Source organism: Stegodyphus dumicola, chromosome 2 (assembly GCF_044657685.1).
Source record: "Stegodyphus dumicola isolate Sdum_Otavi_A_Nest chromosome 2, ASM4465768v1".
NCBI classification, from domain to species: domain Eukaryota; kingdom Metazoa; phylum Arthropoda; class Arachnida; order Araneae; family Eresidae; genus Stegodyphus; species Stegodyphus dumicola.
Window position 1 is genome coordinate 115,412,853 of NC_140769.1, and position 24,316 is coordinate 115,437,168.

At 32.3% G+C, this 24,316-nt stretch overlaps 2 protein-coding genes and 1 long non-coding RNA gene across 8 annotated transcripts in view; 2 read left to right on the forward strand and 1 right to left on the reverse strand.

The window, feature by feature from the left end:
- The window catches only part of LOC118188531 (dimethylglycine dehydrogenase, mitochondrial-like), a 147,954-nt gene that overhangs the window by 13,423 nt on the left and 110,215 nt on the right, over positions 1-24,316 (forward strand). For all 6 annotated transcript variants that reach the window (XM_085811052.1, XM_085811047.1, XM_085811051.1 and 3 more), the window contains exon 3: positions 8,926-9,094. In XM_085811052.1, the coding sequence (XP_085667178.1) occupies positions 8,926-9,094 (169 nt within the window). The remainder of the gene's footprint in view (positions 1-8,925; positions 9,095-24,316) is intronic.
- The window catches only part of LOC118196501 (THAP domain-containing protein 2-like), a 176,379-nt gene continuing 163,747 nt past the window's right edge, over positions 11,685-24,316 (reverse strand). Inside the window, exon 3 of the mRNA XM_085811057.1 lies at positions 11,685-11,714. Within this exon, the coding sequence (XP_085667183.1) occupies positions 11,700-11,714 (15 nt within the window). The 3' untranslated portion in view covers positions 11,685-11,699. The remainder of the gene's footprint in view (positions 11,715-24,316) is intronic.
- Positions 15,829-23,241, forward strand: LOC146998551 (uncharacterized). Its single transcript, XR_015039529.1, has 2 exons — positions 15,829-17,614; positions 23,082-23,241. It is a non-coding gene; the product is annotated as an uncharacterized LOC146998551 (long non-coding RNA).

Here is a 24,316-nt window from a genome sequence, read left to right on the forward strand (position 1 = left end):
GTTATAATTTCATTTTCTAATGCGGTCTCTCCCACTCAAATATTATTTTTTACTGCAATATATTTTCCATTCAAATCTTTTTTCTTCAAAGAAAAAGATCCTGCACCATAACTTTTCCAAAATTATGAAATCGTATTTAAAAACTCTTCAATCACCTTTTTAATATATGCAATGTATTTTAATTTTATTTTATTTCTGCTATGCAACTAGAAAGCCCGGCGGTCATACGAAATGACCGGTGTTCTAGATATTATAAATTAATTATAAACAGATGATTGCTTATGCAAGCAAATGTTCACGTTCCCCCGACACGCTCAATTTGCGTTCAGTTGTAAACCATTTCAAAAACAGATGATTGCTAATGCAAACAAATGTTCACGCTCCCCCTGACACGCTCAATTTGCGTTCAGCTGAAAATTCAGTTTAAAATACAATGTCGGAATAAAATCGGGTAAAATTTTAAACTCTTTACGCGAAAGGATATTTAGCATAGGAGTTTAGGTAAACCTACCTGATGAGATGTACTACGCACATCTCGTTAGTTGGTTTCGTCTCCTTTAATTTCTCAACGTTTGCAAGTTTCTAGGTAATTCATATGTAAATACAGTTAAATGCATAATAAGCAAAAATTGTATGAATTAAAAATATTTAAATGTTCTTAAATACCATGATAATTTAATTAAAACAATGATAACTGCATGTATGGTATCAGTGTATATGGACTATTTGAATGCCGTGGCAACTTCACCCCATTGGTTAGTACAGTTACGCAAGCAACCAATAAACTATCGGCGACAAACAGACACTTAAGCCGCATAATAAAGATTTTGTTGTTTTTGTAAGTGATCATCACAATAAATTTTGTTTTTTATGTATTAATGTTACTTATCATTTCAGTTACTGTCTTGTTGTTTCTTTGTTATTTTCTTGCAATTTTTAATTTAAATCACCGAATTTCGATGTGAAATTTGTAAGAGATGCTAAATCGCTGAGCCAAATTTCATTATTTAAATTTGCACATTCTTGATCTTGCCCTTTGAGAAACATTTTTATCTTATGTTAATAAATCAGGAGATTGTTGCAGAAGTTTACTTTTACGTAGCCACTTTACATTGGTATCTGTCTGTTAATAATTCTGGGTATTCTTCATCAAGCTGCAATTAAAAGAGACGCCGTTTGAGGGAACTTCCTTGAATGGAATTAACAGTTTTGAACGCTATGTCAATTATTTCTTTTGTATTTAATCTTTTGCTTGCTAAAACTTCATAAATTTACAGTGGTAGCTCAAAAAACTTAAGAATTCGTCGTTTAGCCATAGCGTTATACATTCATTTATGCAAACAAGTTATTGAAACTAATTTAAAAAAATGATCGTTTCAAATTAGTGGGGATGTTGAAATATCTACACCTCTAGTCCTTTCTTTCAAAGAAATCATACGTAAGAACGTTTTCTCCGTGTGTCCTGGGAATACAAGTCAGTTTCCATTAGAATGTCCTTCACGAAGGCATCCCCCCTCTTAAACAGATAGCCATCGTATGTTTTGCCGTATTCAAATGACCTAATCTCAATGATTCCTCCGAATCAATAGATCCCTTCCTTTTTTAAACTCCTACTATTAGCTCACACTCTCCCTATATCTTGTTCAAATTTTCAATCGCTAATAAAATACTTTTCATTCTTCTACTCAAATTCAAAATACATTTTTTTAAACTTGCAGTGGATAACACTTGATGTTAACACAGTTTTTTCACATATTCAAAATTAAAAAAAAAAGTTTTTGTATTTTTATTTATTTATTTATTTTGGTATTTTTAAAATCTTTCTTCGCCGACCTAAGGAGGAATTGACTTTAAAAATATTTTTATTTACTTTTAATTAATTTTCAATCGTTAATAAAATACTTTTTATTCATCCACTTGATTTTAATACAGTTTTTTGACATATTAAAAATTTTTTATTTAAAAATTTTTTTTGTATCTTTAAAATTGTTCTTTGATGACCTAAGTAGTAATTGACTTTAATTTTTTTTTTTTTTTATATATATATATTACACGTTTTGCTTTATATAACACTGAAATATCTGAAAATTTACTCTCAAAGAAGAGCCACTTGATAAGTTTGAAAAGTATACAAACAATGAATGTAGCAGTGACAAATACTGGTTCCGAAAATCTTGCTGCTTTAATTCAGCCATCTGAAAATAAAATTATTTAATTGCTTCATGATGATTATGTAACAGCAGATTGTGTAGAACCTTTCTGAATTCTATGAAATACATTTTAATATTTCAAATGCGATACACCAGAGTTGCGAAACGCTTTGTGTTAGAGGTGTGTGTGATTATGGCAAAGCCTCGAGGGCTATCTGCTTAAGGGAGGGATGCCTTCGTGGAGGACTTTCTAAGGGAAACTGGCTCGTATACCCGTTACACATGGGGAAAACCACGAAAACGCCCATGCAGCCAGCCCGTTCGCGGGATTCAAACCTCGGATCGAACTACCAGTGTTCAGCGACTTTACCGCTCGGCCGCTGGTCGGCCTTTGTGTTAGAGGAAAATACCATAATAAGGTATAGTTTAAATATCTACAAATAAATGTTATTAACTAAAATTGATGATGTCAGATTATTCATAAAAATGTAATGAATGAAGGTTAGTAATATTTTTCTAATCTCTCTCTCTTTTTTTTGTCCCCCCCCTTCTCTCGAGCTGTAAAAGGTTAAATCATCAGTTGAACTTCTACAGGGAATTCAACTAAGTAATACTAGTTTTTTTTTTTTTTTTTAATTAAAAGAAAAATTCCCAGTACCCAACAAAGTATCACACGGGGCTTACAAAATGTAAATAAGGAAAACTTTAAATAATAAGAATAAATGAATCAAAATAATGCGAATAAATGAAACGAATATGATTTTAAAATAAAACAAAAAGTAATATAAAAAAAAATCATTTACAGTATTTAAAATAAGAGGCAACAAAGTCATTAAAAGCAAGATAGGCAGAGAAACAAATCCATGACATTTTAGTGGCCAATTAGTTTCAATGAATTTCTTGCGTAATTAAGCAACTTGCAATCAAAAAAATAAGTGGAAGACACTTTGTTGAACGCCAAAATCACAATAGCACAAAATGTAAGACGTCATCTTAAACCGTTCGAGATATACATTAAACTTTCCATGCCCAGACAAAAATTGCGAAACGTTAAATTGAGCGATAAGCCCTTATTTTTCAGTCTTTCAAAGATAGTTGGAAAGTACTTTTTTGTAATATCTCTCTTATCAGAAGTGACATAATCATGATTCCATTGTTCAATCATCTCAGCTTAGAATATTTTCTTAAAGTATTATTTTGGAATATTTATATGAACTTGCATGCCGCCCCAAAAACAACCCATGCCGCCCAGCCGGTATAGTGGTTAGTGACCCTAACTGCCCTAGCGATGGGCCCGGGCTCGAAACCCGGAGAAGGCATGGTTGTAACTATCCGTTCCTTTATAGAAAGCACTGGCTGCCACCCTTTATGAAGGATTGGATAAAACTGAACAAAAAACTGGCTTAGGTTCGTCTCTATTTGAATATTTTAAATGCCAGTTCATGCCATGTGAAGTTTTTTTCCACAAACCTCTCTATAGATGAGCAAATAGATGAGCTTATTTTGGTGGATATTTATGCATGGAGGAAATCTCTCTCGTTTCGAATACGACGCTTGGTGTTTTTTCCTGTGTGTGTTTGTGTATCGAGTACTTATATCGTTTTGATATATATCTGATCGTGAAAATCTTCAGACATTCACTGATCTTTGACTAGGTGGAGATGTTGTAACAGATCTTTTAAGTGTTGTGGAAGTTTCTTCAAATCATTACGTATATTTCAACAACTTTTTTTCGTTAAACAAGTTGTCGGAATTGAACGAGCTGGAAAATGCGGCTGGGACAATTCTTGAGTGTAGATTAGGAAAAAGTCCTAATATACCTGTAAACAAAATTTAAAAAAAAAAAAAAAAAAGAAAGAAAGAAAGAAAGAAAGAAAGAACTTGGAGCATATGATACGGCATTTAATAAAGAACATGGCGTCGGAGTAATTCGATGGAACGACAATTCCGCCATAGCTATAAAAACTAACTTTGATACAATTTATTCGCTTTCAGTGACCAAGAGGTGCACAAGAAAAGAAAATAATCTGTGTCCATAAAGTAATCTAAATCCCTTGGAAATTAAAAAAAAAATATATGGCAATAAGATTGTCCAGATGGCATGGACCATCTGGACAATCTTATTGCCGTGTATACGGAGCGCAAGTAAAAAGCATGAAATGGTTGGTGGCTACCTATTTTTACAATTTTATTTATGTAGCTAAATCAAGTGCATAGAAACTTTAAAAGATTGTTGTAGAGTCTAAAATTTCTCTGTTAGATTTTCAAAGAAGTGTTGCACTTGGATTGCTGGAAACAAGGGGAAAATATTTCTGCAAATTTGATAGTACTTGTAATAATACACTCATATGCTGATTGTATTGGCCGACCATCTTTCTTTCAAAGTTTACCATCAAGCGAAACGAGAAAGGATCCTTCAAATCACATTATGGAGAAAAATTCAACAAACAAAACTAAAAGATGCAGATACTATGATATTCAAACGATAAGTGTTTTTAATAAATGTTATGTGCCTTTGTATAGGAAATGTTTCAAAGGCACATAACATTTACTACAAACAGTTATCGTTTGAATATTATAGTATATGCATCTTTTAGCTTTGTTGGAAATGTTTCAAAGATTTCAAGGGATCCCAAAAGTAATCGTTTTTGACTGTTGTATTTTTGCAACATTTCATATGTATATTTCCTGTTACATTTTTTCTCTTAATTAGACGTCTCTAACACGTAAAAGAATTGTCTTTATTCATTTTCTTCAAGTGAAAGATAGTGCGGTCGTTAATGGATTAATTTCTTTTCTAGTTGCATTCTTGGCAAACCAATCAACTCTCTTGTTTCCATATATCCCCGCTTGCCCACGAACAAATGTAAAAAACACTGATATATCCTTCTGCAGTAAAAAGACTGCTGTAAGATTAACAATAATATTATATGATGAGGTATTTTTAGGGGCTCCGAGGAAGAGGGAGATTCAGTACAGATTATGTAGCTGGAAACAATACTAAGTAATTAGAACCCATTTTATCTAGAAACACAGAAACATGATGTACAATGTATGGTAGTTCATGCATATGTAACAGTACTTGTAATAATATACTTGACAGACTTCTAAAGAAAAGGGAGAAGGAGGCAAAACACTGGAGTCTCCCACTTATCACGTCTTTATCAGTTCTCTACTCTACATTTAGATTGCTTCATTTATGTTGCTTTCTAAATCTTTAATGAAGATTCTTAATTTTGTAAACTCCATAATGAATTCGAAAAGATTCATTAAGTGAATAAGGTAATCCCACTATTATGGCTCACACTCGATCACTATAAAAAAGCCTTGCTTCTATACTCCTTTCATTGTTTTGAATTTTTTCTCGATTGTCGTAATGCAGTATTTGTCTTGCACTTTTCTTTTTCAAACTTTACCAGAAATTTATGCCGTGTTATTTTTATGACAATGTCATCAAACATTTCACCAGAAACATCGCCTATGCTTATATGTTACAAATTAAAGTCATCCTTACTGTTATTCAACGACTCAGTGATCTCGTATATTTCACAAGGTTCAAAGCTGAGTGAAAAAAATACATCGTGTTATAAGGTATTTTCTCCCTCCTTTCTGCATACCTTCGTGGTGTAATGGTAGCACACTCGGCGTCTAATCGAGAGGTCCAGGTTCGAGTCCTCATGTACTCCTGGTTCAAATTAACTTAATGTCTACAGTGGCGCCCGAACTAAAAGGTGGTGGATGATGATTCTTCACCACCAGGATTTGGCGATTGTGTCCCCTAATCCCCAGTCCCCCTTTAATAGGGGTATTTTCTTCCTCCTTTCTGCATGCCTTCGTGGTGTAACGGTAGCACACTCGGCGCGCATTCGAGAAATCCAGGTTCGAATCCCGGCGAGGGCATTGTACATTTATCACATTTTCTGATTCAAAATAACCTAATTACTCTACAGTGTTTCTATGCAAAATAAAGAAAATGTCATTGTTTCTCCGAGAGATGCATTTTTCTACGTAAAGTTAATAGATACTGCTTTTGTTTTGCTAAAATAATTCTTCTCTTCAACAAGACAAATTTTAAATTTGTAATAAACATTTTATATCTACATTTTGCCCAGTTATTTTTCAAAGTGTTTCTTGTATGATGATTTCACTAGGGCAGAGCAAAATATCAACACAAGAACTGGCAAAAATATAAAATTTTTTAGAACATTTCCTTTACAAACATACTATGTACATAGTATTCATGCTAATAAAATTTTTATTTTGAACGAAATTGACATCTAAATTCATTGGCATTGAAAACAAATTATCGGAATTTTAGTAAAGTTATCACTGAAAATTCCTACATAATACAAAGAACATTCAAATAACTGTCTAAAAAAGTAAAACCGTCTGTCGACATTTATTTATCTGTAATTTCTATCGGCTCCTACTTGAAGTAACAACAACCATATTTCAAATTCCTCCTTTCGCAAACTGCTTTTTGAAACATGTTGAAATATACTTCTCTCGGCAATGAACTTTATCTGATAAAATATCTGGTGTCTTCGCATAACTTGACGAATTTTATCTTTTATTTATGAAAAAAATTAAATAGCAAAAAAATAAAAATCATCCATTGACGTAATTCGCAACCGTTATGCTACCAAAAAAATGAAATAGGACCACTCTGCAATTTCGTTGATTATGTTTTATTGCTAAATGAACTGTGGCATTACCACATTAAGAATTTCGAAAATGTTCAATAACGTAAACAAGTTTCTGGAATGATAAGAAAATACTTCGTAACATACTTCCTACTTGACCCTGAATTTATTTATTTGCGAAGTGCATAATTCGATTCAGAGAATAAGTTATCTTGCTGTCATCTTCTGTTCTTCGACGCTGAAACAAAGAATTCTGATAGTGTTTTAACAGGTCACATTTTTTAATAATATGAAGATAAAAAAAGCTTGGTGATAATAAAGTTTTTATCCTTAAAATATTTATTTTTGGTCTAGTGTTTGATGCAGAGATTCCCAAACAAAACAAGATAATAATTAGACTAAGAATATGAATGAAATTTTGAGAAACAATTATACTGATTTGTAGTTGTTCAAAAACTATTAACCCCGTCAGACATGAAGAGAATATCAACTCCTGGTGATGATTTTAAAGACACAGTAAATTTAATTTTAAATCGTATCAGTGACAACAATAATTAAACTCAAGCCTGCTCAGTAATTATACCTGCGTAATACGTCAGCAGCAATAACGCAAAACCAAATAATTACAGCCTTATTAGAGCTAGCAGAAACTAAGGTAACGTGTGCGCGAGAGGCAAGACAGATGCTCCGTTTTGCAGTCCAAAAACCTTAATTTAAATCCTAGCTAACTAATTTGCATTCTGGTGAGGAAACCGAAAGGAGAAGTTATAATGAAGGCTGACGTTATAAATAACTAGTTAATTTCAAATAATAATCTCACAAATGGTTTATTAGATTTATGCTTTATTATTTTTTTTTTAATTTTAGTAATAGAAACAAGTTTTCAAAACCAAAATCACAGGTTCTAATTGCATAAAAGTTTGATTTTAATTAATGTGATAGCTGCGCTTGTTGTACTGATGCAAGTTTTTTCATATTTGGCATAAAACTGCCTAACTAGCTCTTAAATCACCTCGTTCAAAAAAAATTTTTTTTTTTTTTTTTTTGTGTGTGTGTGTGTGTGTGTGTGTGTGTGTGTGTGTGTATGTGTGTGGTTAATAATATACTTCCACCAGGTAAGAAGAAGGAAAGGTCAATAGCGCTGCTTCGTTAATATATTTCAGATATTTCTTGTAAAGAACTTTTTTAAATTTCAAAACTTTGCTATGTGTTTTGAAAAAGACGAACATTCTCCTTCAATCCAATCAACTCTTATATCATAATATCAAGATCAGAGATTTCGAAATTTCAGTGTATGTTTCCCATGTATTTTACTAATTTGTGTAATTTTTACTTACTGCGTGTTATAGCTTTATATCGGTAATTAATTTTCATAATTATAAGTAATTAATTATCACTTTTATTTTCAAAATTTTTGCAATCAATGGGATCTTGATTATGCCGATCAGTTGCCAGTGCATATTCGACCATCAACTCCCAGTCGACACACTTATCGTCACTGACCGCTTTAAAATGTCATTGACCACCAGGCGGTCAGTGCCGACCTCTTTGGGAACACTTGCTTTAATGTATTATAAAATTCACAACTAAACAAGTCTAACTACCCTTCGGAAATTTAGAAGCGCCGGAGCCGGACTTTCAACCTGAGAAAGGGGTGGTTGGATATATATATGTGTGTGTGTGTGTGTGTGTACAAAATTTCAACTTTTTACGGTTAATCATTTTTGAGTTATGGAGATACAGACGTCACGAAAAAATTCATTTAGAACCAACCCATTTTGGAATAAATAGTCCTCTATTTTGTCCGTACGTGCAGACTTCAAGCAAAATAAGTTGTCCGGATACAATAAGACTATTTTTACAGAATAAAAAATGGATATTTCCTTTGAAATCTGTTAACCAACTTCGATTACAATACTTCGTGCAAGGAAATAAAAAGCAGAGCTAAACTACTTGCTGCTACAAGGTAAATTAGAATGACATGCCGAATTGCATTCATTTACTTTTTTTTTTTTTTTAAATAGCAGTACAGTAGTGATGTTAAAAAACAGCGATGCTCTTAAATAGATGGTCGTAAAGCATCAAACCTTAATTTGATAAGGACTTATTTTAATTAGTGGTTTTCTTTTTAGTAAGGCGACTACAACAGAAGGAAATAAATGGCAAAACGAATCAGATACAGTGATCATCGGAGGTGGTGCAGTTGGAACAAGCATCGCTTACCATTTAGCAAAACTGGGAAAGAAAGATGTTCTTCTCCTAGAAAAGTCTGAGCTAACTGCTGGATCAACATGGCATGCGGTAAATTTTTAAATATAATAACAATTGGTTATTTTGAGGAATAAATATCTATATGTTTATTTATATATGAAATAGTCTAGTTTAATTCAGATGCTTACGATTAGTTAATAATTAAGTTATAATAATTATGTTGATTTACAATTATTTTCGTTTACATCATGCAAGTTTCGTCTAATCCAAAGTCATGCAGATTTTAGCTACTGAGATCGAAATTTAGATAACTCTGATGCTTAACTGCAATTTACGATTAGCGAAAATTTGCTTCAGTTTTTAGCAGTTTGACGTAACTAATTATTGTCAAATAGTTAATAATTATATGCAATAAAGAAATAATTTGAAACCGAAATAAATGTAATTGTATAATAAGCGACCAAGGTGAAACGTATCAATGTGTCAAATAATACTATGTGCATGGCAAACAATACAACACTTGATGTAGTTCAAGTGTTATTGCACATCAGAAGTATTGTGAATAATGATGATGCACTGTTCAAAAGTTAAAAATTTAAAAATAATGTCCTCTCCAACTTTCAAAGGAAAGGATTCGTACTAATAGCCCCTTAGTGGGGTTAATTCTATAGATAGTTGGTGTGCTGAGGCGCTACTTGTGCGATCTATGATGAAGTTTCGGGCGGCCCAATTACTTATACCTGCCTATCTACCTGCTTAATTATGGTATCTGCTAATTTTTGTCAAATCAGCCACTTTCGGCTGACAGTCTGACAGACTAATTTAATGTCTAACGAACACGTAATTAGACATCAATGCTGGTACATAACTGTTGGAATGATGACTACTATATTATTCCGAGATTAAGAAAATTAACTAATTATTAAAAGTTCCTTCGAAATGATTCGCGAATACTTTTTAACTTATTTTTTTATTTTGAAGTTTATATAGTGAGGCTGTTCTATTTAAGCTTCTTAGCGACTGAATATAACGTCTTCTCCTTTGATAATGAAGGAAAGACAGAAATAAGTTGAGGCATTTAAAGTAATGTCCAACTCTAAAGCTTCAGTTTAAGCTTGTATTTTATCTCTACGAAAAAGCTTAAACTTGTAAAGAGGCCTTAAATTATGCTAATTCAAGGCACATACAGCTGTATTATATGTTTATATATTGTTACGAATTTGGCATTTAAATAGTTAATCTTTTTGCTTTCCAGAAATTGCTAGAACTCTTTTGTGCGACCGATTTAAAAAGCTATAAAAGCCAGAGAGAGAACATCTCATCTCAGTTGTTGTTTGGATAACTGTTATATGCTGATTGTAGCGAATTCGCGGTGAGATTGGATTAGCTTTTTCTGCGCTTTGGTTTGCGTTCTTTTTAATGTTTTAGTGGTTTAAAATATAGCTACTGTTTATATTGCGTGATATTTGTGGTATTGTACGAATATCTCTGAGGAAATAATTCAGCATTTTGTTTTATTTCTTGTGATTAGAATAAATTTTATTAACTTTTTATCCGACATGTGCATTCAGTCTATTACGAACCCGTACGCACGCAACACTTTTTGGTGTCATAAGTGGAATTGAATGCCAATCGCGAGAGCGATGGATGAGCAGTTAAGACAGCTTATGGCAGCCTTTGCTGTATTTAAAGAAGAGATGGAAGCTTCCCAGGAATCCGTCAAAGATGAGGTGGAAGCCGTTCAAGTAAAGATTGAAGCAGGTCAAGAGGAAATAAAAAAAGAAATTACCTGCATAATAGAACACAAATTTGAGGCTATAGAAGGCAGAATAGACGCTGTTGAAAATAAAGTTTGAGAAATTCAAGAACGAGTTTCTTCTGTGAAAGAACAAATAGAAGAGAGAGTGTCTGCTGTGGAGCAACGAATCGAAGGAAGAGTTTCGGCCGTCCAACAGCGAAGCGAACAACAAATTCAAAGCAAAGTTCCTGTCGTCCAAGGACGTATCGAACAATAAATTGATGACAGGGTTTCTGCAGTTGTCAAAGAAGTTGATAATTTGAAGAAATTCGTACCAACGGCAGGCAGCAATTCGAATGGGTTTATTTTTTACCCATGCCTGTTCATCCTTCACTAAAGTTATCCACATATGATGGGAAGACCTCCTGGAAAGTATATAAGACACAATTTTCTATAGTGGGGGGTACGAATAGATGGGATTCCCAAGCTAAGGCCTGCAATCTCGCCGCTTCTTTGAGAGCAGACGCAGAGGATAACCTTCAGACTCATCCCGGAAACCAAAAGCTAGATTTCAAAGCTCTGTCCGGCGCATTGGAGTTGCGCTTCGGCGAGAAATGTTTAGACTACAGCACGCTTCAATTAAAATCCCGTCAACAGAAACTCACGGAAACACTCCAGGAGCTCGCCACAGATGTTGAAAGGATGTCCCATCTCGCCTTTTCGGTGTGTAAGTAAATAAAAATATAGTATTAGGATGTTTTTATTTAACGACCAATTAAGAAACACAATAACTGACATTCATAATAAAATTGCACACCTTAATTTTAATTAATGATATGAGATTTATCCTAGAAACTTACAATCAGATTTATGTAGCTGTAACTTTCCATGACAATTGTGTGCAGCTGCGGATGCAGTTTAGTAGTGTAAATTATCAGCAGCGATTTCAAATGCTCATCAGTTAATTTGGATCTGTAAATATATATATACATATATTAATATTTCATCTTGAAGTATATTTTTTCACACAGACTCTTTTAAAAATTCCAGCAATTATGAGTTTAAATGTTTTTCTTTAAATACATCGATACGTTGCAAATCAATCATTTCCTCTCGAAGCTGTGGGGCAAAGGTTTCTATGTCGGCGTTTAAAGGATTTTGAAAAATCTTAATGTTTACAACAGCTCAAAAGCTGTAGTTACGAAATCTACCGCAAAAGGAGTCTCAGTTTGCTGACTGAATGTTTGGTATGTATGAAAATGCATGAAACACTTTGTTCAATTGGGACTGAAACAAGACAGTATTTTGCCAAAAGGACTTGATATAAGAATAGACTTAATATCAGGTAGGCATAAGGTGATTTTCTCCATTTAATTTTAAATTACGAACATCAATACGTTTAGTTAAATATGTATAAAATGATAACTTCCTACTACTCATTGTTTTATAACTGAGCCAGAGGGTAAAACCTTTCATTCAAGAAAATTTCGATTACTGCTGGGAGCTCGCAGCTAAGCCAGCGTACTGCGGTGTAATATGATAAGTCATTTTCTCCAATCTCTTTAGTAAACTGGAGGAATTGACGATGATTGAGCTCATGTGACCTGATATGATGAACAGCTGACATGACTGGCTTTAAAAATTCAGATACATCCAGGCATTTTCCGCACAAGGACTGCTGATGAATGATGCGAATGTGCGATAAATGGTTTTGAACCACACGGCCGTCATTTTCTATGGCCTTGGCTATGAGGGCAACGACACGTTTATTTCTTTCACTCATGTTTTTGTTACCACCACTAAGGATCGAGATAGGATGATATTTCGGTAGTTTTTCCCGAAGATGGTTCACACTATCTTGTAGATGTGTGAACCATCATTGTAGTTTTTCCACTAAAGATTTTTTTTCCGAACAGCATTTTCAAGTCCTTTAAAAATATTTTCTTCAGTTGTCGTGTCGTGAACTATGTGAACGTCAAGAAGCTTTTCATACACTTTATAAGTTTTATCTATTCCTCGAATAGAAAATAACACCAATATTTGAAACGTCTTTCAACTCATCCAGGTCCAAAGAGAAGCCACTCTGTGTCGATTTTTGTCAGACGATTGAGTTAATATACGTATTTTTTGCAATATCATCTACTCTTCGAGCCACCGTGTTTGCTCACAAACTGCTGTTTTTAAATAAATTAGCTTTTTCCAGACACATTTCTTCTGCTGTTGCAATCATTGAATTCTTAATTAATTCGCCGTCACGAAATGGTTTCTCATGCTTCGCTACTGAATAAGCCACGCAGAAACTAGCACAAGTTGCTACTTCTTATTCCGCGCTTTCTTTCTCAAACAACAATTGCCGAGATTTCACCCCTCATTTCAAAGATTCATATTTTTCTAACCGTACGCTAAATGTAAATTTGGAGTAATTCTGAGAATGTTAGTTCCTGTATTTATACCGCACGTCTTTGGTGCGTAGAACATATCCGAAAACACTCGAAAGTACTCAAATTTTCCAGGCAAGCGATCATGCAGCAGAAATTTCTCAGAACTTGCTCTACCTCTGCTACTCGCTAGAAAATGGAGCTGTATACTTCGATTAATTAATTAATTTTTCAAGACACATGGAAAAAGTTTTGTCAAAAATCCCGTAAAGAGGCTGTGGCAAATCTTCGGGCATCATGAATGTAGAGCATCTCATGAATGTAGAGCATCTTCTTATATGCCCAGAACTATATAAAAGAGTCTCAGAAACGTGGTAAGATTGTAGAGACGTTAGGATTTTTTTTTGGGGGGGGGAAAGCAGGCAAGATGAAAAATTAGCAACGCCTTCGCCGGGAATCGAACCGCAGACCGGGATAGCGATGAGCGTGCAGACCATTACACCACGAAGGCGGGAAAAATACCTTATAAGATAAGTAAACTATACTGGAATGTCAGAGCTTTCATGAACTCCTTGTAAAGTCTATATCTCTTATGTTCCCTTCCTTGTTTAATTTTTAAACTTTTTACTTTTGTTCCCCTGTTCATTTATTCTGATTCTTACTTTAAATGTTTGGTCTTTTTTATTATTTATCATTGTTCTTGTGCGTGGGCGTTTTCGTGGTTTTCCCCATGTGTAACGTGTATACGAGCCAGTTTCCCTTAGAAAGTCCTCTACGAAGACATCCCTCCCCTTAGGCAGATAGCCCTCGAAGTTTTGCCATAATCACACATACACACACACATTGTTCTTGTGCGATGAGCTGTTTTATATGTTTGGTTTGATATCATTCCAATAAAGCCATGTGTAACAACAACTTCGATTCATCGATGTTTTTGCCTAATTCCTCCGCTCCTTTCAAGGTAGCCTTGTACTTCGGTAGCGCAGGATTGCATTTCCGCCACAACAGCATTTCCTTGATACCTGGCCGTAAGTACAAAACGAAATTGCAAACGTAGCCAGCACACCTTGAATCTCTAAGTCTAAAGAGGTTATCACATATGGCTACAGTCCCTGCTAGACGGGACTTTTCTGGGAAACGAGATTCTGGTAGCACTGGTTTAAATGGGAAGATTCCTAGAAAAAAAGAGCCCCGCTGGAAGCGAAGTCCCGCCTAGCTACGGAAATAATGTTGCGGCTAAGCGGGATTTTTTTCAAACCTCATCGAAAATGTCTCATCCCGGGTAGAGACAACCAATCAAACGAAAGTTCTGCTTCTGAAGGATCTTGTGATCCCAGTTTGAGCGATAATCGATTACTGTTTGTCGTTCAAGTCTTTGTAGTAAGTGAGAATGGTCTTAATGTGATTGGGACTTAAGGGTGTTGAACAGCCAATGTCTTACATCTTTAGAATTCAGTTAATGCGTTGCTAACTCTATTCAGATCTTCGAAATAAAATCGCTATTGCCATCTATTGTCATATTATTATATGATTATAATGTCACTTTACACAAACATAAAACAAGAAAAATTCAGAAATTAAAGAAAAAGTTCAAAATTCAGTTCACGTCAAAATCTTGGTTAGAGTCCATTTTCCATCAAGTCAACACTAAATTTTATATTTGCAGCGATTTGAATTAGCATTGCAATATTGAATTGAATATATCAATACTGAAATGAATACCATTGCAATAATGAATACGATCGCAATATTGAAATCCTTGACCATCTAAATTAGAATGCTTACGAGCACATTCTCTTCAATATCTGGAACTTCCTTGAATAAAAGCTTCCTGCGAATAATAAAATGATTCTTTGTGTAGAAGTTGGTTTAAAATACTACGTTTTGTATAGAGTAACTTTTCATTTTCTTTAACATTTCTAACAGCTATAAATCTCGGCTACCAGCCTTACCTATACCTATCTTATCCGAAAGGTTTCTCCAAAATTATCAGCTGGAAGTTTTAACTTCGAAAGCAGTATAATTTTTTCCTCTTGCTTATTTGGTGACAGTTTAGCAATGTGTAAAGCAGGGCTTCATTTTTAAAATCAGAAGTGCCAGAGCTCTGAGGAAGACCGTCAGGAATGAGGAACAAGATGAGATAAATAAATAAAATGATTAATAAAAACATTAATAATTAAAAAAATAAATAATTAATCTTTAAAATAATGAAATAATCAATGGTTAAAGTACTTAAAATTAAATTTTAATAAAATGTAAAGAAACTTAAAATTTAATAAGCGATTTTTAAAATAATCTTATTACTAAAAATAACATTTTTGAGATCAGATTTGTAATGAAATTGTTCAGTTACATAAAAAAAGTCCCTCCTATTTAAGGCTCCGGTACGCTCCAACTAGAATTATGATTTATCCCAAAAACTTAAACAAAACTACAAAAAAAGTAGCGGAGCAGCGCAATGTAAGCTCTAGTGTAGAGCTTCCTGAATATTTTCTGATACTTCATCGAGTGCAAAAGGAGAGTCTTGCTTGTTTTCTTGACAATCTTCCATTTCAACATCAACGAAACCGGTTTCCTTTCTCTATTCACCATTGGTCTTTTCTCTCTCTGTAGAATGGTGTTTGAAACACCAGAGTGCCTGAGCCAAGACTTTATCCCTTGTAGAACAGTTTGATCATTTCATTAGTATACAATAACCGAAAGATAAATCGAATAGGGTTTTTTTTTTTTTTTTTTTTTTTTTATATAATTTTGTTAAGGTCAGATAAGAATATTGTTAACGTATTAATATCAATGGAGTTGTTGACTAAATTAGTGAGAGCAGAAAAGTCGAGAAACTGGTGACTGTGACAAGAATGAGGTAGTGCAAACATAGGCAAATTGAATCCATTAAGAATTTTCAAGTACACAAAACATCAATTATTAAACATCAAATATTAAGACATGAACTTGAAATAATTATATTCATATATTTGTACCATACACAAAAGTGAGAATGCAGACAGAAAATTTGAATTGTAGCAGATAAGAGGAACGAAAATAAATACATAAATAAACACATATGTCAAATTATTAGAGTTGAATATTACATGATCCATACATTTAGTTGGGCCATACATTTAGTTGGCCAACATTAAGTTGGGCCTATCCATATTTTCCAAACTGTCGCAATCACAGATTTTAATACTGGGATTATCAATATTTTGCTGCCTTTCATGAAATTTTTTGGCTAGGTTATAATAATGAGTGCGCAGTAACTCCATGCCTAACTCTTCATGTATTCTATTATTCCTTACATACCATTCAGCATTTACAGTTTGTTGTAGAACAGTATTCTGGCAGACTTGCAATCTTTTCCTATGAGTTTTCTTGGTATATGCCCAAGCTAGACTTGCATAACACAAAAGTGGACGTAGAATGGACTTGTAAATGAGTAACTTGTTGTGAATAGATAATATACTGTTTCGAGCAATGAAGGGGTATAGTTTGGCTTTACGAACTCGAAACTTCTGGAAAATAGATGTAATGTGCGGGGACCATGTAAGTGACTTATTGAGGATCACCCCAAGATAAGGGACTTGCTTGGTTAAGGAAATATCAGTGCCATAGAACTTTAGGTTTTTCTTGAAGTTAGTCTTCTTCGTAAACATAATAGCTGTTGTTTTTTCCACGTTCACGAGGATCTTCCACCTGGAGAGCTAAGTCACTAGCGTGTGTATGTAATTTTGTAAGAGCTGCTAGCAACTCGAATCTACCATTGTCTTTTCTACTTCAGAATTATGTTGCTCCCTTCTCAATCTCCCGCTCTCTCCTTCCCGCTTCTTCTTATGTTACCCTATTTCTGACTTTGAAAGGACTTGCAGCAGTTCTGGCTTTTAACTATTCAATTGAATCACACAGTCCCAAGTTCATCATCGTTCACTGCGCCTAGATATTCATCTTCGGTTGAGATCATCATTAGACTCTTAATACGGTAAGATATTCTTCATTTGCAATTTCTGCCAAAGTATCAGCTGGCAACTAGTTCTCAAACCTACTTTAGATTTACAGCCAATTATAGCTTCCTACGGATTCCTACGATCTATTCCTAAATGAGGTGCTTTATTTTTCATAAACTGAATGAATTTTATTCATTCTGACTGCTTATGTGTGTTTCAAACGAAGTAGATAAAATCTTTTTAATGCCTTTGCTTACTATTTCAATTGAGCCATGTCTCTGACTACACTGTAAAAAAAAAGTTCGCTCTTTACAGGCAAAAGTTTTGTAAAGTTACAGAAATCAAAAAGTTACACAAGAATTTCCTGTAATGGTAACAGGTTGAAAGCAAACTGTGGCTGGTACAGCTAATTTGCCTGTAACATTACAGATAATGTTTCAGTAGCCGCGCGGAAGAATCACGTGACTGACTGGAAATCAGCCAATCAGAAGAAAAGTGTTTGAAAGCTAGTTGCAGAAAAAAACATGGCTGAATGCATGTTGGTTGTATAGCGCAGGTAAGTAAGAAAATGTTTACAATTACGTTTGAAATATTTTTTGTTCATTTTATGCAGATTATTCTCATGCACTTTGCAGTGTTATATGTAGTGAGTAAGTATTTAAACGTTTAAGCTTTGCGATTAATTAATATCAGTGTTCGTAATGAGTTGAAAGAGTGCAAAATATTTATTCCAAATGCAGATCTAATAGTAGTATTTTGTCATTGTGCATCCGATAAATTACGCCTTAAATTGCCCGTATTATTATTTAAAACTAATTATTCCAAAATTGAATCACTGTTTGTGGTATATAATTGAAATGGTAATGTGGTTGTTGAAAACAAAACTAATAATTTTAGCGTTCTTTTCCAATCGTCTGACCAAAGAACGTTTGACATCTTTTTCCCGGCAGGCCTTGCGAGAAACGTTTATATAAACATTTAGAATTCTGAATGTAATGTATATATTTTTTTGCTTATTAGGTTTAGTTTATTCTTTTTCTAGGATTATCTAATTAGTTATACCTGGTTTATAATTCAGTCTAATATGTTTATATACGAGTGTGTTATGAAGTAAAATTACAAAAACTTGAACAATGCGGTCGAGAATCTCGTTTATTCTTTAGTGTAATAATATTATTTTTTCAATGGTATTAATTTCTTACGAATATGTTATAATTCCAAAATGAAGTAATTATATTGATTAAAAATATGTCGCATCATACTTTTCGTAATGTTTTGGTTTACTAACTAGATGCAACTTAATTATTCCATATATTTTAATATACCAATATCAACAGGGAAAAGATGGAAATGACCTAAAATATTTTTCTAAAAATTCGTTAAACTAGTTATAAAAGAAAACCAAAATTTTGTACATTATTTCCAAAAATATTCCATTAATATTTTATATGTTACAAAATTTATTATATTGTATATATAACTGCCATTGCATACTTACAAGTTTTTAAACATTTAATGTAGAATTTATGTTGATTTTATTTTGCCCAATTTTAATACAGTTTTGAAGTATGATAGTCTTGTTAGTAGGATATCACTGCTAATACAAGTTTAATATATTTCTTGACAAATGTTTCTCTTATTCAGGTAATATAATATATAAATCATAAAATAAGTTTTTTTTAAAATAAATTATGATTGTGTATTGGAATTTAACACAATTCTGTATCTATATGTTAGTATTAAAAATAAAATAATAATAAATTTTTAATGAAGCATTGATTTTAGGATTAACAACTGTAAATATATATATATACTCACACATGAATAAATGGCAATGCTAGTTACTTTTCCTTACAAAGCCGTCCATGAATATATACTTCCCTTTAGACTGATAGCCTTTGCATGCTTTGCCGTATTCTATCAATCCAAATGATGCAAATATGCAGAAAATTTTACTTTCTTTGAAAGTTAATGCAGGAAATAAAATTCAGTGCATTTGTAAACTACATTAGTTCTCTTATAGCTTGGTATTTAATTGTCCAATGATTTACTAGTCCAAACTAATGCAGAATTCAGATATTGTTCAAATAAAAGAAAATTAATAAGGTCTGATTGTTAGATGTATATATGAAGATTTATTGTTTTTAAATATTATTTTAAGTCAACTAAATTAATTTCAAATTTAAGTAAGTATTCATGCCTTTCAGTAGCATTATTTTTGGAAATCTTAAATTAAATAACTGAATGCAATATTTCTTGTTAATAAAAGAAAAGCAATGTTATGAAAGACTAGCGAAGTGGATTTGCAAGTTCTAATTACGAAAGGTCCCATGCTCTAAGGGGTCATTTTTAAAAATACTTAATTAAAAAAAAGTATTTAACATAAAACTTCCAGCTTCACACATGTGCAATATTAATTCTATATATTTTATCTCATTTTATTGATTAATTTCATAGCATTTCCTGTGACACTAGTAGAAATTATTTATTAAATTTTATGCAGTTTCTAATCTACGTTTTGATTTTGTTATTAATTACATTAGGTTACATAAGATTTAAAATTATGTAAGGTACAAAAACCTTCTGCATCTATTAATATATGCTGAAGTGAATGAAATTATGCCAGTGAAATTTTTTTAAATCAAAAACAAATTTCTGTGGAAAATTAAAGTTATAAATTCTAAATGCAAACAAAGGAGTGAATTTGAAAGTTATCAAATAAGCCAAAGTGTTGGTAATTTTTGCAGTTTTGCAGAAGAATTTTTATACTGTGCAGAATGGGAATATGATGTTTGGTTTTGTTAGTACAGTCAAAAGTCTTTAATCCGGATTCGTCGGGACTTCGGCGATTCCGGATTATCAATTTTTCCGGATTACAGATCATCAGTTTAAATCTGGTAAGATGGCATGCAGAAATTTTAAAATTAAAAATATGAAACCGTAATTTATGAAATAAAGAACAATTATGATCTAAAGGGTATCAAAATTTACAAAAAAAAAAAAAAAAAAAAAAAAAAAGCTTAATATTTATGTGTTTACTTTATTAAACATTTCTTTCAATGTAAGTTGTTTAAGTTGCTTTGTTTTATGTGATAATACTTTCTCTTTAATTCTATAAACAGCCATAATTTCTTCTTCAGTTACAAAGTTCCGCTGTTGAAGTCCTATAATTGCTGTGTCGAGAATACCGACTAATTTGTCAATCGAAATTTTTTCGTTTTCAATAACCTCTGTATCACTTTCTTCACTATCGGAAGCGAATTATATTGACGAGGAATTTGATTTAAATCATAAACAAGACGGAGTACATCGAGATGAAATACTACATTTAGTAAGGAATTATAAGCCAAATAAAATAAAAACATCTGCCCTGAAGATAAGGATTGCTGACAGATGAATATCCAATACATTGCGCGCCCGGCGTTCCTCCCCCCCGCCGCCGCACAGTAGCGCGAAATTGATAAACAGCAGATTTCTGAATGGTTAGATAAACAAAGGATTATGCCTTTATCCATTATTTTGCAGCAATTCCACTTTTTGTTTAATGGACTTCGAAACATACTTTCGCTTTGTAGATCCTTTACATATTAGTAAATATATATCGGAAATTCTATTTGACATAATTGAAAGTTCAAGCTTACTTTTATAAAATTGCTCTAACAGTCTTCAAAAAATAATAAGCCGGATCTAATTCGAAGATTAAGGAACAACGCAATCTGTAACATTAATTGAATTAGATAGTTTTAGCTTAGCTTATACCGTCCGTTATACATTAAACGCACATGTGTAAACGTATTATGCGCATGCGCACAAGCATATTCGCAGCCGTAAAGGTCTTACGCGCATGCCTCAACGCGACACATGCGCAGAAAGTTTGTAGCTTTGAGGTCCGGATTATAGATCAAACTGAAGTATTGCAACTTAAACACGTAATTTAGCTTAAAATTTATTTGAACTTAATTTTCTAATTTATTTTGATCGTGTATATTTCATGTGTCATAAGTCTTTAAAATGAACTTAATTCTCATCCTATTTATTAACACAAATTTTTGAAAGAAGAAAAAGTCACATTTGTTTTGCTTAGTTGCCCACGAAAATTTAAAAAAAAAAAATATTTGCATAATTATCCCTCTTTTAATGCATTTAGGAAATGAATATCCCAAGATTTTAAAATGGATTTATCGACATAATGATATATAGAGAGGAGTTATGTTTACTTGCAGACTTTTTTCCTCCTTTTTACTAATATTATAGTATGAAAATCAAGGGGGAAATTAAGCAATAATTTAATTTTGAAGGATGTGATTACAGTAAGACCATAACCAATCAAAAATATTCATAAATGAACTACTGGTAACTATCATAGTATTATTATATAAAAGAAACCTACATTCCAATAAGAATGTTTAGTAACATTAACGTTTCAGTATCTGATAATAATAATCTTCATTCCTACTTCCCTATACCTTGAATTTCATTCTTATTATTGCCCAATGCTATTCCCTAGACCTCAAAGCATTTAATGCATCTGGAACTGCAATTTGTGCCGTCTTCTACAGCATGTAATCACCACTCCGTTTGTACTACCACGAGCAATGATCTTCAGAATTACCGTATTGCGTTGCATATTCCATCCCACCCAGCTTTAGAACCAGATTTTGAAAATTAAAAAAAATATTTGCATAATTTTCCCCCTTTTAATGCATTTAGAAAATGAATATCCCAAGATTTTAAAATGGATTTATCGACATACTGATTGTTTTCGTCATACTAACAAAGGCAAACTTTAGTACACTAAAGGCCCCGTTGAATCTTTCTCTTCTAACTGTTGAATATTATGTCAGCCTAATACAAAAAATGATCTATGATAGTGAAAGGAAATACCAACTGCCATTCACTGTGCAATTTTGCCATATCAGCTGCATATTCATCTTCTCTAATTATTTATGTATGATCTGAGGCTTAAGGAATTGCAAGAACAACAATGAGAATGAGAGAAATTCAAATTATAAAGAAATGAGATAACTTATTAGATGTTGCAATTATGTGTATTCTTATTGAAATAGAGGTTTCTTTTAAAGAAATAATATTGTGATAGTAGTAGTTTATACATGATTACTTTTCATTTGTTATATTCCTACTGTGACTGTGTCCTTTGGAAATTAAATTATTCGTTTAATTTTTCCCTCTCAATTTTCGGAAGATAAAATTAGTAAAAATATGTGGGAATATAGCATCAAGAGCATTAGATATCCCCATTTTCTTGAAGCTGTTCACTATTATTGTTTCATAAATAATAGGCCATGCACCCAAAATCCACTAGCAAATCAGTTAGTAAGATGAAAATGACCACTATGCAGACGAAAAATTTAGGGTAACTTGTTTTGTGAGCGCCTTAAGAGAGACAAACATTACCTAAATCATTAAAACAATTTCAGAATCCTGTTGCTAAAAGAAAGCTTGGGGGAAAATGTTGTCCGAGTCCCAGTGATTCATTTGGACCAATATGTAATATTGTTTTAGAAATTTAAGGTAATAAATATAATATTTTTCGAATGCTAAAACAGTTCGAGAAATTTATTCAAGTTCTGAATTCTGAATATAAGTATACTGTATATTATATTTAATAACTATGGTGGCTTCATTTATGAAAAGATTTGCATATTGGCTGTTTTTGTACAATGAACCTTCTCTAAGCTAGCTATGCGTGATTCCTAAAGATTTTGATCTTTAATGATATTGGGCATCTTAGAGAAGTTATGTTTACTAATTAGTTATTTTATGAGGAATGCTGGTTAAATTTAAAAAGTGATTGACTGAGGTAGCTTGTAGTAATGAGACGGTTCACTGTAATGCAATTTTTTAAAGTATTTAAGCTGTTCCTGATTACTTAAGATATTATAAAGAAATATGATTAAAAGTGTTATATGAGCACATGTTTAAAACATCTATTAAAATAATTTTTATAAGCTTTTTAAGAGCATGATTATGATTTTAAAAGAAATGTTTTTTTCTTTATTTAGGAGACATGGTTTACAAAGAAGGGGAAAAACCATTCATTTTTTCCAAGCAGTCGAAACGAATTTTTATGAAATGTTATATTGTGTTATTTTTAATTAATTCTTTTTTTAAGGTTTTATGTAAAGTTTATGAATTAAGTAATAAATTATTTTTACTTCTGTATTTTAATTAGCATATTATTTGCTTCATAATGTTTCACAATAAAATTATGAATTTAATAAACTTCATAATTAACATGCTGTAATATATATATAGAGAGAGAGCATAAAGTTTGTTTTCTGTTGTCACATGTATATTTCACAATTTTGTATGCAAATCGCGAAATTTATAATAACTAAGAATACTTTATCACTTTCTAAATGGTAACTACTAAGCTTAAAGTTTTATTACATATCACGTTTGTAAAAAATTATAGGTAAAATTAAAATGCATTAAATTTTAAGTTAAACTGAAGTATTAATTTTTGAAACCAATTTGTTAAAGGCATAATTGTATTAAGCATCAAGAATTTTAATGGAAGCAAGGCTTTTAAAATTAAGGTCAGTTGGTGAAGTTTTATGCTTATTCAAAAGCATGATATTAGGTAATGAAAGACTTCTATCTGTTAATTCAAAGGAAATTATTTGAAGGTAGGGTAAAAAGGTTATGCAGTTGCCATCTATTACTTCAAACAATAGCAGACTGTTGTCAAACACTGAGTGCAGATAAGAATAAAAAGGTTAGTTGGATGTTGTAATTCAAGCTTATGAACAAAATTTTGAATTCCTTGTAGTAACAAAATAAAGTTCATTGCTATGTTGAATTCTTTAATTTACTGAAAATGTCATTTTTTAGAAGGAGAGAATATAATATTTTTGAAACATAAGTCTGGTACATTTTATAGATACATATATATGTTTAAAATAAAAGTAATTAAAAGTAAATTAAAAAACCTAAGACTTGCGCTAAAGCTGCAAAGTAATAAACCAATAATTCATAATAAGAAAACTCTCCATATATCATCTCCAAGGGTTTACATGTGTGTGTGTGTGTAAGGGTATGGTTTTGCTTGGTTTATTCGATTACTGCGAAGTACACAGGTGCTATCTACCTACTATGTGTATGTGAGTACACGACACAGTGTACAATATAATGAGTTCATGTTGTAATATAGATATTTAGAAGCACCAAATTAAGAATTTTATTTGTAGAATTGCTTGTACATGAATTTTCAAATATCGCTTATTTGTTAACAGAG